Source organism: Salvelinus namaycush, chromosome 2, assembly GCF_016432855.1.
Source record: "Salvelinus namaycush isolate Seneca chromosome 2, SaNama_1.0, whole genome shotgun sequence".
NCBI lineage: Eukaryota > Metazoa > Chordata > Actinopteri > Salmoniformes > Salmonidae > Salvelinus > Salvelinus namaycush.
The window spans coordinates 4,309,609-4,325,323 of NC_052308.1; the positions used below are offsets into that span (position 1 = coordinate 4,309,609).

The 15,715-nt window shown below is 47.1% G+C and overlaps 1 protein-coding gene across 1 annotated transcript in view; it reads left to right on the top strand.

Moving 5' to 3' along the window:
* Nucleotides 1–2,768: 2,768 nt before the first annotated feature.
* The window catches only part of LOC120020192 (amphoterin-induced protein 3-like), a 55,919-nt gene continuing 42,972 nt past the window's right edge, over nucleotides 2,769–15,715 (top strand). The window contains exons 1-2 of the mRNA XM_038963691.1: nucleotides 2,769–2,786; nucleotides 11,934–14,357. Of these exons, the coding sequence (XP_038819619.1) occupies nucleotides 2,769–2,786; nucleotides 11,934–14,357 (2,442 nt within the window). The remainder of the gene's footprint in view (nucleotides 2,787–11,933; nucleotides 14,358–15,715) is intronic.

The following is a 15,715-nucleotide window of genomic DNA, read 5'->3' on the forward strand; positions in this document are numbered from 1 at the left end:
AAAATCCAGAAAATCACATTTTTAAGTAATTCATTTGCATTTTATTGCATGACATGAGAAGGAGGGGAGGCTGATGGCCCAAGCCGCCCTGATCTGACTCTTCAACCCAGCTAGGCCATTGCAGACCTCACTAAGTAGTCACTTACCTAGCAGAGAGAAAGAGAGAACAGAGGCAGGGAATACCGTCTCAAATTAACAACCCTTGCTTTCTATACAGTACATATCATTTAAATATTTCACAAATTTTATGGGAAATATATGGGAATTAATATGTAACTAAATGAAAACGTTTTGAGGACAACATGTAGAATTTAGCAAGAGAGATTCAAGTTGTATTAGTCATATGTGGGTCTTTCCAGAAACTAGGGTACCGGTGACCCTTCCTACACTGTGTTTGTTAAGAGCTGTTAAGAGCTGTTGATAAGTCATTTATAATAATCTGCAACAATAAAAAATGTAATGTCATTACATGAAGATATAAGGGGGGGTTGTAGATATATTCAATACAATTCACAAGTTGATTTAAAACGTGTGTTTAACCCTTTATCATGGTTGTTGTCTTGACAGATTAGGTCAAAATCGTGTGACATTTAAACATAACTTTTCTGTCCTGGTATTTATGGCAGTATAAATTATCGTTACAGTATAACCTAAAGTATATATATATATTTTTATTTCACCTTTATTTAACCAGGTAGGCTAGTTGAGAACAAGTTCTCATTTGCAACTGCGACCTGGCAATATTAAGCATTAATCAGTTCAATTGGCCTGGATAGAGATCTCAGAAATGTATACGTAACATTTTGTGTCTCCTACGTGGTTGAAACAAACAAATCCAAAATTATACTGTAAATGCGATAGAAAAATGCTATCCGAAGAGTCACCCTTCCTCGATACTTACAACCTAAATTGATAATGTCCTTAACGCGGGTCTTCAATAATTATGAATAATACTTTTTGGATGCGGATTTGGTGTCGAGCTGTTTAATTACGCTGTGATATTTTCACACATCATCATCTGATCCAGGAATTTTCCCCGAATGACAACCAAGTGACGAACAGCTGTTGTGATAGAAGATGTGCTGCAACAACAGCCCAAGTGCTGCGAGAAATGTCCAGAATATTTTTGGTGTCGCGTTCGTTACACCGTTGAAGACAGTTGTGCCTGGATCCACGTTGGATCTAATATTCCTAGTGAATTGATGTTGATCATCTGTTGTCGTCTGCTTGATTTACAGCAAGGTGTCGTTAGATTTAACAGAGAAAACATCAAGGTAATGAGTTTATGTTATCGTATGTTTTTGTCTCCCTCGAATTGGACACTGAGTCAGTCTACTGTGCGCAATTGTGTAGGATAGACTAATTGCCCAACACCCAACACTAGTCCTTCAGTTTGATTAGCCAATACCTTCATGAAGCCTGCTTTAAAGATGGCCCAAGGCCTATGTGGTTGTATAGCTGGAGTTAAGGTCTAATTTGTATATATTTACTATTATCACTCTAAGTACACATGTGTAACGGAATAAAAAAAATCATTTTAATTTTGGTTTCAAACCATTTAGAGATGTTGATCCCAATGTCACACATTGGCACCCATTTATTTATAGAAAGACCCAAGTGACCTCAGTCGCTAAGCAATTGTCCATTCGTGAATTTAGAAAAAATGAACCGTTCCTATAATAAGGATTCACTATCGTTTCACAAACAATTGAACACATAACCCAACCCAACACAGAGCAAAAAAAATAAAAAAATAATGAAAATACCGCAGGGAAAAAGTGGACTCAGTCAGTCAAACCCTCAATCTGCAAACCATAGGAGATTTGTAGTTTTCCAACAATGGAAATGAGTGTGAATCAGATTTTTGATAATCTTACGGCACGGCTATAATATGATAAATGATTCAGTAGAATAGAATACATCATTTACCATAAGTATAATAAAGGAAGGCACAATTTATAGTCCAAAATTACAGAAAATATATTCTGCAAGCACCTGAAGGGAATCGATGCCCAAACATTCCACCACAAAGCCCTCACCTACAGAGAAATGACCCTAGAGATGAGTCCCCTCTGCTAGCTGGTGCTGGGGCTCTGTTCACAAACACAAACATACCCCACAGAGCCCCAGGACAGCAACACAATTAGACCCAACCAAATTATGAGAAAGCAAAAAAAGATAATTATTTAATACACAAGAAAGAATACCTGACCACTGTAACTGTCCCATGACGCTCTCCCAGAAGATTGGCTGGTGATTGGCTGGTGAGTAAAACCAGCCAATAGGGGACCATGACGCTCTCCCAGAAGATTGGCTGGTGAGTAAAACCAGCCAATAGGGGACCATGACGCTCTCCCAGAAGATATGCTGGTGAGTAAAACCAGCCAATAGGGGAACATGACGCTCTCCCAGAAGGTTGGCTGGTGAGTAAAACCAGCCAATAGGAGACCATGACGCTCTCCCAGAAGGTTGGCTGGTGCCTAAAACCAGCCAATAGGGGACCATGACGCTCTCCCAGAAGGTTGGCTGGTGCCTAAAACCAGCCAATAGGGGACCATGACGCTCTCCCAGAAGGTTGGCTGGTGCCTAAAACCAGCCAATAGAGGACCATGACGCTCTCCCAGAAGGTTGGCTGGTGCCTAAAACCAGCCAACAGGGGACCATGACGCTCTCCCAGAAGATATGCTGGTGAGTAAAACCAGCCAATAGGGGACCATGACGCTCTCCCAGAAGGTTGGCTGGTGAGTAAAACCAGCCAATAGGGGACCATGACGCTCTCCCAGAAGGTTGGCTGGGGCCTAAAACCTGCACATTCAGACAAACAAAAAGGTACACTCGAAAAGACATTGCAGAAAGCTTACATCATTTTTCTTTTCTTTTTTTATTATTTTCATTGCATCAGGGATAACTTATACAGATGTATTGGCTTTGCAGCCTTCTTCAGTGACTGACCCAAAATTAAGAAACATGTTTGACTTAGGTACAGACTCAGTGAGCTGAGCATAGCCTTGCTATAGGCAGACCTGGCTCTCAAGAGAAGACAGGATATATGCCCACTGTCTAGAAAATGAGGTGGAAACTGAGTTGCACTTCCTGACCTCCTGCCAAATTTTATGACCACATTAGAGACACATATTTCCCACAGATCACACGGATCCACAAATAATTTGAAATCAAATCAAACATTGATTAACTCCAATATCTATTAGATTAAATACCACAGGGTGCCGTCACAGCAGCAAGATTTGTGACCTTTTGCCACGAGAAAAGGGCAACCAGTGAAAAACAAACACGATTGTAAATACAACCCATATTTATGTTAATTTATTTTAAAATATTTGCACATTGTTACAACACTGTACATGTCCATAATATAACATTTGAAATGTCTCTATTACGTTGAAACTTTTGTGAGTGTAATGTTTACTGTTAATTTCTGATTGTTTATTTCACTTTTGTTTGTTATTTATTTCCCTTGCTTTGGCAGTGTAAACATATGTTTCCCATGCCAATAATGCCATTTGAATTTAATTAAGAGAGAGAGTGAGAGAGATAGAGAGAGAGAGAGAGAGAGAGAGAGAGAGGGCGAGAGAGAAAGAGCGAGCGAGAGAGATTGAGCGGGTGATAGTGAAGGAGAGAGAGAGAGGGCGAGAGAGAGAAAGAGCGAGCGAGCGAGAGAGATTGAGCGGGTGATAGTGAAGGAGAGAGAGATTGAGCGGGAGATAGTGAAGGAGAGAGAGATTGAGCGGGTGATAGTGAAGGAGAGAGAGATTGAGCGGGTGATAGTGAAGGAGAGAGAGATTGAGCGGGTGATAGTGAAGGAGAGAGAGATTGAGCGGGTGATAGTGAAGGAGAGAGAGATTGAGCGGGAGATAGTGAAGGAGAGAGAGATTGAGCGGGTGATAATGAAGGAGAGAGAGATTGAGCGGGTGATAGTGAAGGAGAGAGAGATTGAGCGGGTGATAGTGAAGTAGAGCGAGAGGGCGAGAGAGAGAGATTGAGCGGGTGATAGTGAAGGAGAGAGAGATTGAGCGGGTGATAGTGAAGGAGAGAGAGATTGAGCGGGTGATAGTGAAGTAGAGAGAGAGGGCGAGAGCGAGAGATTGAGCGGGTGATAGTGAAGGAGAGAGAGATTGAGCGGGTGATAGTGAAGGGGAGAGAGATTGAGCGGGTGATAGTGAAGGAGAGAGAGATTGGGCGGGTGATAGTGAAGGAGAGAGAGATTGAGCGGGTGATAGTGAAGGAGAGAGAGATTGAGCGGGTGATAGTGAAGGAGAGAGAGATTGAGCGGGTGATAGTGAAGGAGAGAGAGATTGAGCGGGTGATAGTGAAGGAGAGAGAGATTGAGCGGGTGATAGTGAAGGAGAGAGAGATTGAGCGGGTAATAGTGAAGGAGAGAGAGATTGAGCGGGTGATAGTGAAGGAGAGAGAGATTGAGCGGGTGATAATGAAGGAGAGAGAGATTGAGCGGGTGACAGTGAAGGAGAGAGAGATTGAGCGGGTGATAGTGAAGGAGAGAGAGATTGAGCGGGTGATAGTGAAGGAGAGAGAGATTGAGAGGGTGATAGTGAAGGAGAGAGAGATTGAGCGGGTGATAGTGAAGGGGAGAGAGATTGAGCGGGTGATAGTGATGGAGATTGAGAGGGTGATAGTGAAGGAGAGAGAGCTTGAGCGGGTGATAGTGAAGGAGAGAGAGAGCGGGTGATAGTGAAGGAGAGAGAGAGCGGGTGATAGTGAAGAAGAGAGAGAGCGGGTGATAGTGAAGGAGAGAGAGAGCGGGTGATAGTGAAGGAGAGAGAGCGGGTGATAGTGAAGGAGGCGCCATATGAGGCTGAGGGAGAGAGCAGTCAAACTTCACAGTGAATGGGGTGGAAAGCGGGAGGGACAGACTCAAACGCAGGGAGGATTAAATGAGAGAGCGAGAGAGAGAGAGAGAAAGAGCTAGAGAGAGAGAGAGAGAGAGAGCAAGAGAGAGCAAGACAGAGAGAGAGAGCGCGAAAGAGAGCGAGAGAGAGAGCGAGAGAAAGAACGAGAGAGAAAGAGCGAAAGAGAGAGCAAGACAGAGACAGAGAGAGCGAGAGCGAGAGATTTTGCCAGTTGGAATTTGCCCAACCGGGAAAATGGCGGACGGAAGACAGGGTGGTGCGGCAGGTGCCGCTTCTCATTCGAATGCTGTAATTTTATCTAAACCATCAGGTGTACGCCGACCCCAGCTAAGTAACTCATGCAAAGAGTTAAAGCTCAATTATGTGTTTTATCTCCAGTACTCTGCCATGATTGTCAGTTATGTAGCTGCTCTACTGATAATCTCAGTGCGTCCTTGCTGGGATGACACAATCAGTCTACTACTGGAGAATATTAACACCAAACACATTGGTTCACCGTTCCACGGGAGCGGACAGTACACAGCATACCATAATGTTCTGAATAATGGCCAAGTCTACCTCGCTCCTTATTCTACTGAACCGCTTAGGCGCAACAAACACAAGTCCAACATTTATCAGAAACTGTTAAACTACCTGTTCACTACCCTCCTGCTCTCCGGGGATGTGCAACTCAATCCTGGGCCCAACATCACCGAGCCAGCGATACGCACCGGAGTGGAGAGCGGTGGATGGCCTCGTCCACTGATCGTGGCCGCTGTGGAGTGCTATGGTCCTATGGTTTCTCTCGACTCACCCGGCTCCAGGATAGATTTTGACTCTTCAAACATACCAAAGTCGCTATATGCGATCCCTGACTCTGCTTCTGGTACGCAAGCTGTTTTAATTAGTTCCCCGCATCCAGTGCAGGCGGGAGGGATTGTTAATTGCGCTACCGAACTGCCCCTAATCAAAACGAAACAAAACTGCCTAAACCCAGCCGTCTAACTTTTTTCAATGTGTCAATCACTCTCGAGTCATCTGGGACCCACGAGCTAAGCCCAAGGGACTACTAGGGGGGCACTTGAACATTCGCAGTGTCATTCCAAAAAGTGATCAAATTCAACATCTACTCACAGACTCCAACCTTGACTTTCTCTGCCTCTCAGAGACATGGCTCCATAAAAACTCTCCATCTGCTGCTTTGATTGTGCCTGGCTACAATGTTTTCAGGAGAGACAGGACTGAAGGAAGAGGAGGGGGTGTGATGATTTACATTAAAGAACATATCCGATGTAAACAAATTGAGTGGTCATGTGATAATGAACTAGAATGTATTGGCCTGAACATTACACTGTCTCCCCAAATGTCTTTTACCCTCATTGGAATGTATAGGCCACCTTCCACCAAAAGTGTGTTTTTTGATCAGTTTAATAACATGCTTAGGGAATGTGATTTTGGGAAAGAGGTCATCTTAATGGGAGATTTTAACATTAATTATGAAGACAAGTGTTGTAGGAAAACCCTCAAACGGATCACTAATACCTTTGACCTTACACAGCTAGTTAAAGGGCCAACCAGGGTGACTTGTTGCTCTAAAACACAGATTGATTTGGTGTTCAGTAATAAACCAGAGAGAGTGACTAAATCATTCAATATGGTTACTGGGCTATCTGATCATAATCTGACACTTATAGCCAGAAAGCTGTCTAAGAGCAGGTTTAACCTCTCTACTGTTAGAAAGCCTGATCAACTAAGAATACCTAAGAGTGAATTAAGCTATTTTGAAAACGCAATTAAGGGAATTAACTGGAATGATCTCTTGTCCTATGCAGACGTGGAAGCTGATGGTCAAGTTTTTCTATCCACAATCCAGACTACATTAAATGGTTTCCTAAAGAAAATCAAATCCAAACCTGGCCAACAGAGCACTCTTCCTTGGCTAAATGGAGAAATCTGGAAATTGATGAAAGAACGAGATTATTATCTAAAAATAGCCCTAAGATCCAAATTAGAGCATGACAGACGTAGGTTTACCATGTTGAGAAATAAGGTGATGAAAGAAATCAGACAGGCCAAGGCAAACTTCTTTATTAACATAATTGGTGAAGCAAAGGGAAATTCTAAACTGATCTTGGAGAATCTAAAAAAGTTAACAGGGAAAGACCATAGTAACACTGCAAAAAGACTAGAAATCATGGTGAATAACAATCTAACACAGGATGCAGTCGAAATAGCAATAGCCTTCAATTCCTACTTTAGTGATTCTGTCAGGGTACTGACACAGAACCCCTCCACTGGTTTCTTGGGCTCAGTGCTAGTAAATGATGCTCAACCTGTCTTCATCATAAGGGAGGTTTCTGAGTCAAAGGTGGACAAGGTGATTAGCTCACTAAAGAACTCTAAAGCCAAAGATGTGTTTGGGATGGACTCTACCTTTCTTAAAAACTACAAAGAGTCACTCATTGGCCCCATTACTAAGGTCACCAACACATCTATTGGTCTCGGGGTGTTTCCAAGGGTATGGAAGTCGGCCATAATAACGGCCATCTTTAAATCAGGCGACCCTGCTGACGTGAGTAACTACAGGCCCATTAGTATACTACCTGTGGTGTCAAAGGTTGTTGAAAAGTGTGTAGCAGAACAACTGATTGCCCACCTCAACAACAGCCCCTTCACATTACATTCCATGCAGTTTGGCTTCAGAGCGAAACACTCCACAGAAACGGCCAACTGCTTTCTTCTGGAAAATGTGAAGTCCAAGATGGACAAAGGGGGCGTTGTTGGGGCTGTGTTTCTGGACCTAAGGAAGGCTTTTGATACTGTTAACCATGAGATTCTCATCACAAAATTGTCCAAGTTCAACTTTTCCCCCGATGCCTTGAGATGGATGAAATCATACCTTGAAGGCAGAACTCAGTGTGTCAGAGTGAGCAATGAGCTGTCGCCCACTCTTAGCTATGATGTGGGCGTGCCCCAAGGGTCAATACTGGGGCCCCTCCTGTTCAGCCTGTACATTAATGATCTGCCTTCTGTCTGTACTGGGTCTGAAGTTCAAATGTATGCAGATGATACAGTGATATATGTGCATGCAAAGAGCAAACAACAAGCTGCACAAGAACTCACTACTGTAATGGTCCAGGTTACAAAGTGGCTCAGTGACTCGTGTTTGCATCTCAATGTGAAAAAAACTGTTTGCATGTTCTTCACAAAGAGGGCAACAGATGCTACTGAGCCAGATGTCTATGTGTCAGGGGAGAAGCTCCAGGTGGTATCTGATTTTAAGTACCTTGGCATCATACTTGATTCCAACCTCTCTTTTAAAAAGCATGTGAAAAAGGTAATTCAAATAACCAAATTCAACCTAGCTAATTTCCGATTTATACGAAATTGTTTGACTACAGAGGTAGCAAAACTGTACTTCAAATCTATGATACTCCCCCACTTAACATACTGCTTGACTAGTTGGGCCCAAGCTTGCTGTACAACAGTAAGACCTATTCAGTCTGTCTACAAACAGGCTCTCAAAGTGCTTGATAGGAAGCCCAATAGCCATCATCACTGTCACATCCTCAGAAAGCATGAGCTCCTGAGTTGGGAAAATCTTGTGCAATACACCGATGCATGTCTTGTATTCAAGATCCTAAATGGCCTGGCTCCCCCTCCACTCAGTATTTTTGTTAAACAGAAAACCCAAACATATGGCAGCAGATCCACAAGGTCTGCCATGAGAGGTGACTGTGTAGTTCCCCTAAGGAAAAGCACCTTTAGTAAATCCGCTTTCTCTGTGAGAGCTTCCCATGTCTGGAATACACTGCCATCAGACACACATAACTGCACCACATATCACACTTTCACAAAATGCATGGCTAAAAGACATGGCTAAAGGTCAATCAGATTTGTGAACATGGTCCCTAGCTGTGTGTTGCCGCTTTCCATGTCTGTTGTCTGTAACTTGTGAGGTGTGGAAACACTTTGTTGCTTTTATGAATTTTGTCTTGCTGCTTTTTGTTCTATGTTGCTCTGTCTGTATGCTACGTCTTGCTTGTCCTATGTTGCTATGTCTGTTTGCTATGTCTTGTTCTATGTTGCTATTGTCTATATTGTAATTGTTTTTAATAACCTGCCCAGGGACTGCGGTTGAAAATTAGCCGGCTGGCTAAAACCGGCACTTTTACTGAAACGTTGATTAATGTGCACTGTCCCTGTAAAAATAAACTCAAACTCAACTCAAACTCAGAGCAAAAGAGAGCGAGAGAAAGAGAGAGAGCAAGAGAGAGAGCAAGAGAGAGAGCAAGAGAGAGAGAGAGAGAGAGAGCTAGTGAGAGAGAGAGAGAGAGAGAGAGAGAGAGAGAGAGAGAGAGCTAGAGAGAGAGAGAGAGAGAGCTAGAGAGAGAGCGAGAGAGCTAGAGAGAGAGCGAGAGAGCGAGAGAGCGAGAGCTAGTGAGAGAGAGAGAGCTAGTGAGAGAGAGAGAGCTAGAGAGAGAGAGAGAGAGAGAGAGAGCTAGAGAGAGAGAGAGAGAGAGCGAGAGCGAGAGAGAGAGAGCGAGAGAGCGAGAGAGAGAGAAAGAGCTAGAGAGAGAGAGAGAGAGAGAGAGAGAGAGAGAGAGAGAGAGAGAGAGAGCTAGAGAGAGAGAGAGAGAGAGAGCGAGAGAAAGAGCTAGAGAGAGAGAGAGAGAGAGAAAGAGCTAGAGAGAGAGAGAGCGAGAGAAAGAGCTAGAGAGAGAGAGAGAGAGAGAGCTAGAGAGAGAGAGAGAGCGAGAGAAAGAGCTAGAGAGAGAGAGAGAGAGAGAGAGAAAGAGCCAGAGAGAGAGCTAGAGAGAGAGAGAGAGAGAGAGAGAGAGCGATAGAGCGAGAGTGAGATGCGTAGTGTAGCGGTGGGATAGGACCAGAAGCAGCTCCACACACGACACAACGCAGAGCAGCCACACAGAGACGAAGTCACAGCCCTCCCTCACACTCCTCTCACTGGATACTACAGCAACCTGTCCTATCGTAGATGTTTCACTGGATACTACAGTATATCATCCTCCTAAACTGTAGCTATAGCTAGATACTACAGACAACCTGAGCAGAGGGAAACATTCAACTAGTTTTACAACTTTTCTTTTGGACACCGGTGTCTCAGATGAAACCCTGCCGATGGAGTCGATTATTTCATTAAGTTTATTGCAGCAGAGCCTCCCCACAGAGTGTGCAGCTTATCTTTCCTAAAGACTCCTTCCTGTGTGATCGGGAGGAGAAGACGGGAGGACGGAAGATTCTGGAGGTTTTGGTTGGAGGTTACCTGCCTACTATCAAGGAGTATTTTTCTCTAACGGATACTGGTCTCCTGAGGAGGATGTTTCTATAAATAATATTGGGCTTCGTTCGATAAATCATCCGCCAGCTCAGGGAGGGAGAAGATTGTTTATATTGACCAATGAGAGAGAGGGGTGAGTGAAACCTGAACTGCCTGTCTGTGCAGCTGGCTATATGAATGTGTTAAGTGGGCTGGACAGAATGCTGACTTTTTTCAAACCCATCCCTCGCTCTCTCTGTGCCCGCACTGTCTGTCGCAGACAGCTGGGTTAGTGACTCGTCTGACTGGATAAAAGGACATTAGATTATAACGTAAAGAAAAAAGGTGACGAGAGGGAGAGGAGATGGCAGTGGACTACGTCTTCCCCAGACATGGTGTTGACATCAAAACAGGAGTTCCTTTTTCAGAAGAAAAAATAAAAGCTAAGATAAACTGTATCGGACAATAAGTTGACTCTTTTAAAGCTGATTTCTTCAGCTCACCGGAGAGAGAACTACAACTGTCCATTTCCGTGGACCGTAAAGATAATAAATGGACAATAAAGTATTCTTCTTCTAAACGGAGAAAGAACTACAACAGATATATAAAGCTTCCCAAGGACCATTAAGAGAGAGGATTCCAGCAGGACTTTAGCAGCCTTTTCCACGTGTTTTAATTACAGCTCTGAAGAGAGAGGAAGTCGTCAGACCAGCGTACAGTCTTAACAGGGTGTCTGATGAGTACTGCCACAGCAACAGTTCCAGGAGTGGATCTAATGAGACACTGACATGATATTTATGGACTTTGAGTAGGTGAGGAGTATAAACTTAATCCACTTTCAGCTATTACTGAGCTGTGATGCAGAAGTACATTAACCCTAATCCACTTTCAGCTATCACTGAGCTGTGATGCAGAAGGACAGTAAACCTAAACCACTTTCAGCTATCACTGAGCTGTGATGCAGAAGTACAGTACATCCCCAGAGCCAAATAATGATCATGGGCTTTTCGTCAGGGATCCCTCATCTTTCAGTCACATGAAATTAACAAACCCAACCAGGGCAGGGACTGAGTGACCTTTGAGCCCCAAACCCAACCAGGGCAGGGACTGAGTGACCTTTGAGCCCCAAACCCAACCAAGGCAGGGACTGAGTGACTTTCGAGGCCAAAACCCAACCAGGGCAGGGACTGAGTGACCTTTGAGCCCCAAACCCAACCAGGGCAGGGACTGAGTGACTTTCGAGGCACAAACCCAACCAGGGCAGGGACTGAGTGACTTTTGAGGCACAAACCCAACCAGGGCAGGGACTGAGTGACCTTTGAGGCACAAACCCAACCAGGGCAGGGACTGAGTGACCTTTGAGCCCCAAACCCAACCAGGGCAGGGACTGAGTGACCTTTGAGCCCCGAACCCAACCAGGGCAGGGACTGAGCGACCTTTGAGCACCAAACCCAACCAGGGCAGGGACTTTTGAGCCCCAAACCCAACCAGGGCAGGGACTGAGTGACTTTTGAGGCTATTGAACTAGTTATTTTCTCCTCTTTGTTTTTCCGGCCCAGTGGAAAGGCAGGCCGTTCTGGCAGCTGTCAATCTACTGCTGTTATTACCTGTAGCTGCTATATTCCACAGCCAATCCAAGCTCCTGTTGAGACAGAAACAGTACAATATCTCCCAACTCCACTCCCATTGGGAAACAGAGAGGGAGACATAGAGAGAGAGAGAGAAAGAGCGAGAAAGCACCAACCAAACTCCTACTGAGACATAGAGAGACTTTACACTCACCAAAACAGAGACCGTGCAGACAAACCAAGCCCCCACGGACGGACGTACAGACAAACCAAGCCCCCACGGACGGACGTACAGACAAACCAAGCCCCCACGGACGGACGTACAGACAAACCAAGCCCCCACGGACGGACGTACAGACAAACCAAGCCCCCACGGACGGACGTACAGACAAACCAAGCCCCCACGGACGGACGTACAGACAAACCAAGCCCCCACGGACGGACGTACAGACAAACCAAGCCCCCACGGACGGACGTACAGACAAACCAAGCCCCCACGGACGGACGTACAGACAAACCAAGCCCCCACGGACGGACGTACAGATTCCACGCCTGGTGACACTCTGGCCACTCTCCCGTCCCATCGGCACCATGTTCTGGTCTCAGGGTGTAGCTGCCCCTCTGGTGCTGGTGTTGAATCCTCTCTTCCTAGTGTTGCTGCTGCAACAGCAGGTAGCTGAGGCTGAGGTCTGGGCTGAGGATGAGGTCTGGGCTGAGGCCGAGATAGGGGCTGAAGCTGGGGTTGGGGCTGGGGTCTGGGCTGATGCTGGGGTCGGGGCTGTGGCCGGGGCTGAGGCCACGGTTGGGGACTGGGTTGATGCTGGAGTTGGGGCTGAGGCCAAGGTCGGGGCTGGAGTCGGGGGCGAGGCTGGGGTTGGGGGTGAAGCTGGGGTCGGGGGTGAAGCCGTGGCTGAGGCTGGGGTCAGGGTTGAGGCTGGGGTCGGGGCTGTGGTTGGGGCTAAGGCTGGGGTCGGGGCTGGGGTCAAGGCTAAGGCTGAGGTCGTAGCCGGGGCTGGGGCTGAGGCTGTGACTGAGGCTGGGGTCGGGGCTGAAGCTGGGGTCGGGCGTGAAGCTGGGGTCGGGGGTGAAGCTGGGGTCGGGGATGAAGCTGGGGTCGGGGCTGAAGCTGGGGTCGGGGCTAAAGCTGGGGTCGGGGGTGAAGCTGGGGTCGGGGGTGAAGCCGTGGCTGAGGCTGGGGTCGGGGTTGAGGTCGGGGCTGTGGTCGGGGCTAAGGCTGGGGTCAGGGTTGGGGCTGAGGCTGGGGTCGGGGATGAGGCCGGACCTGGGGCTGATGCCAGTTTTGGGACTTGTTTAGCTGGGGTCGGGGCTAGTGAGGCCGGGGATGTGGCTGAGGTCGGGGCTAGTGAGGCTGAGGACGAGGTCAGCAGCTGTCCCAAGGGATGCCTGTGTTGCTCCGACATCTTCAGCTGCGCCGACCAGGGTCTGAAGGCGCTGCCCTCCGAGCTGCACGCATACATCATCACCCTAGACCTCAACCACAACCACCTGACTGAGTTGAAGGAGGGAAGCTTTGCCACACTGCCCCGTCTGGAGTCCCTCCGCCTAGCTCACAACCGGCTGAAATGCCTCGAGGCCGGAACCTTCCGGAACAGCAGCTCGCTACGGCAACTGGACCTGTCGTCCAATCAGCTAGACAAAGTGGAGGTGCACTACTTCCTGGAGCTGACAGGATTGGAGGAGCTGCTGCTCTTCAACAACCGCATCGTTCGGGTGGAGAGCAAGGCCCTGGCTGCGCTCGGCAACCTGCGCAAGGCCTACATCAGCCACAACCACCTCACGGACTTCCCATTCTTCTCCATCCAGGAGGACAGCCACCCCTTCCTGGCCACTATGGACCTGTCCTCCAACAGCATGTCCAAACTCCCCCTGGTGGACATCGAGACCCTGCCGGCGGCCTTGCAGAGCGGACTCTTCCTCCATAACAACACCCTGATCTGCGAGTGCGAAATGTACAACATGTTCCGGCGTTGGGAACTGAAGGGATTCACCTCCATCAGGGATTTTCGTGAGGAGTACACCTGCCTGGTGTATGGGGAACGCAAGGCCTCCGTTAAGTTTTTCCAGCACAGACGCTTCTTTGAACTGAACTTAAACTGCAGTTCGGCGGTGGCTGGAGTTGTCAGGGAGCCTGAGGGCAGCCTGTTGGTGTACGAAGGAGACGGCGTGGTTCTGGACTGTCACACCACGCTCAGAGGACAGCACCTGACCTACCTGTGGGTGTCGCCTCACCATGGAGCCGGTGCTCCACCGGAGAACAACGGCACTCTCCGCATGCACGCCAACGGCAGCCTGGAGATCGTATCAGCGCAGGCTGAGGACTCCGGCGTGTACTGGTGCAAGGTCTTTGACACAGTCAAGAGGAACGAGTCATGGGAGGTCAACGTGACAGTGTTGATGCGGCACGACGAGGCCGAGCCTTTCAACACGGGGTTTACGACCCTCATAGGGTGCGTGACGACCCTCGTCCTGGTCCTCATGTACCTCTACCTGACCCCCTGCCACTGTTGGTGCTGCAAGCAGCCCCCGCCGCCGGGTACCCCCAGCCAAGCCAACGACCAGTGCAGCGCCCAGTCCTCGATCCTGACCCCCCCCCCACCCACCACCACTGAGGGCCCAGGCCGCAAGGTCAGTAACAACAAGCATGTGGTGTTTCTGGAGCCCATCAAAGAGGTGTAGAACGGCGGTTTTAGTTTCGAGGCACCCCATCACCTCAGTCTTCTGACTCACCCATTGTACCATAACACCAGACAGACATCTCCTACTGTACTTTCCCTCTACCCAACACCTCCCTCCTCTACTCCACCCCACTCCCAGAGAAAGTTTGTTGGGCTACCCACCAGGCAGGGAGTTGGACACTGCCTCTCATTGTAGGGGAAAGGCAGCAGAGATACAGAGAGGGAGTAGGGAGAGAGGCAGAGAGGCAGAAATAGGGATAGGAAGAGGAGGCAGGGAGACAGAACGCAAGACAGCGAAAGAGAGCAGAGAAATGAAAACGTAAACTCAACTGGCCCAGACAGGTTTGACTGGACTGCCTTATCAGAGGAGTAAAGCTGTAAGGAGCATATTGAGTGAGAAACAGAGACACCGGGTTAGGGTGACTTTCCCCAAAGTGTCGTGGTTTTTCAGAAATCCAGATTTGAAGATTCCTGGAATTACGAGGGGGAATACGCAGGAATACTCAGGCAATTCTCCAACCAGGATTTCTGTAAAAATCAGGGAATTTATGGAAAGTTCCCTGAACTTTGTAACCCACCACTGGGTAAATATTCAAAACAAAACAGAACAGGAGCTGTCCCTCTTTGCACGGCTTGAACCCTTTAATAAACCATATCTACTGTTATGGATGCTTTGTCTAGAAACATAAAATCAATCAAAGTCATAATTGTACATCTTGAAACGTTTTTTTTTATTATTGTAAGTCAGATTATTATCAGAATCAGATCTATAAAGTATAAACTTTATAGAAGAAAGACGGATAGAGAAAAAGTCCTTTGAAACCCCACTGTCGCCCTGTTAAATACCTTCGCTGTCGATTACAAAGAAAAGTATAAACAGAAAACTGAGTACGTGGGCAGAACGGTTGAACAGCAGACCTGCTGTGATTACGATGAGAGGAGATAGAGGAGATCGCTGCTGTTGAACAAGTTTCTTATTGACGTTCAGCCATGTTGGTTGCTACACTGACAAATGCAGAATATTGAGCGACAAAGTGCCAAATAACTAAAGTTATGGTAAATGTGTCGCTAGATTGAATTTCCAAAACAGACAGCTTGTTGTTTTCCAACTGGAATGATTTACCTCCTCTATCACCACGTACCCCAACACCCTTCTCCTCCCTCACACTTCTCCCCCTCCCTACTTCCTCTCCCCCTCCATCTCACATCCTTTCTTTCTCAATCAGTTAATACATCTTAATTAATAAATTCATATTAGTTAATAAAGCTTCTTGGACCGCAGAGGTAAATGTCTTCTGCCTTGTTATT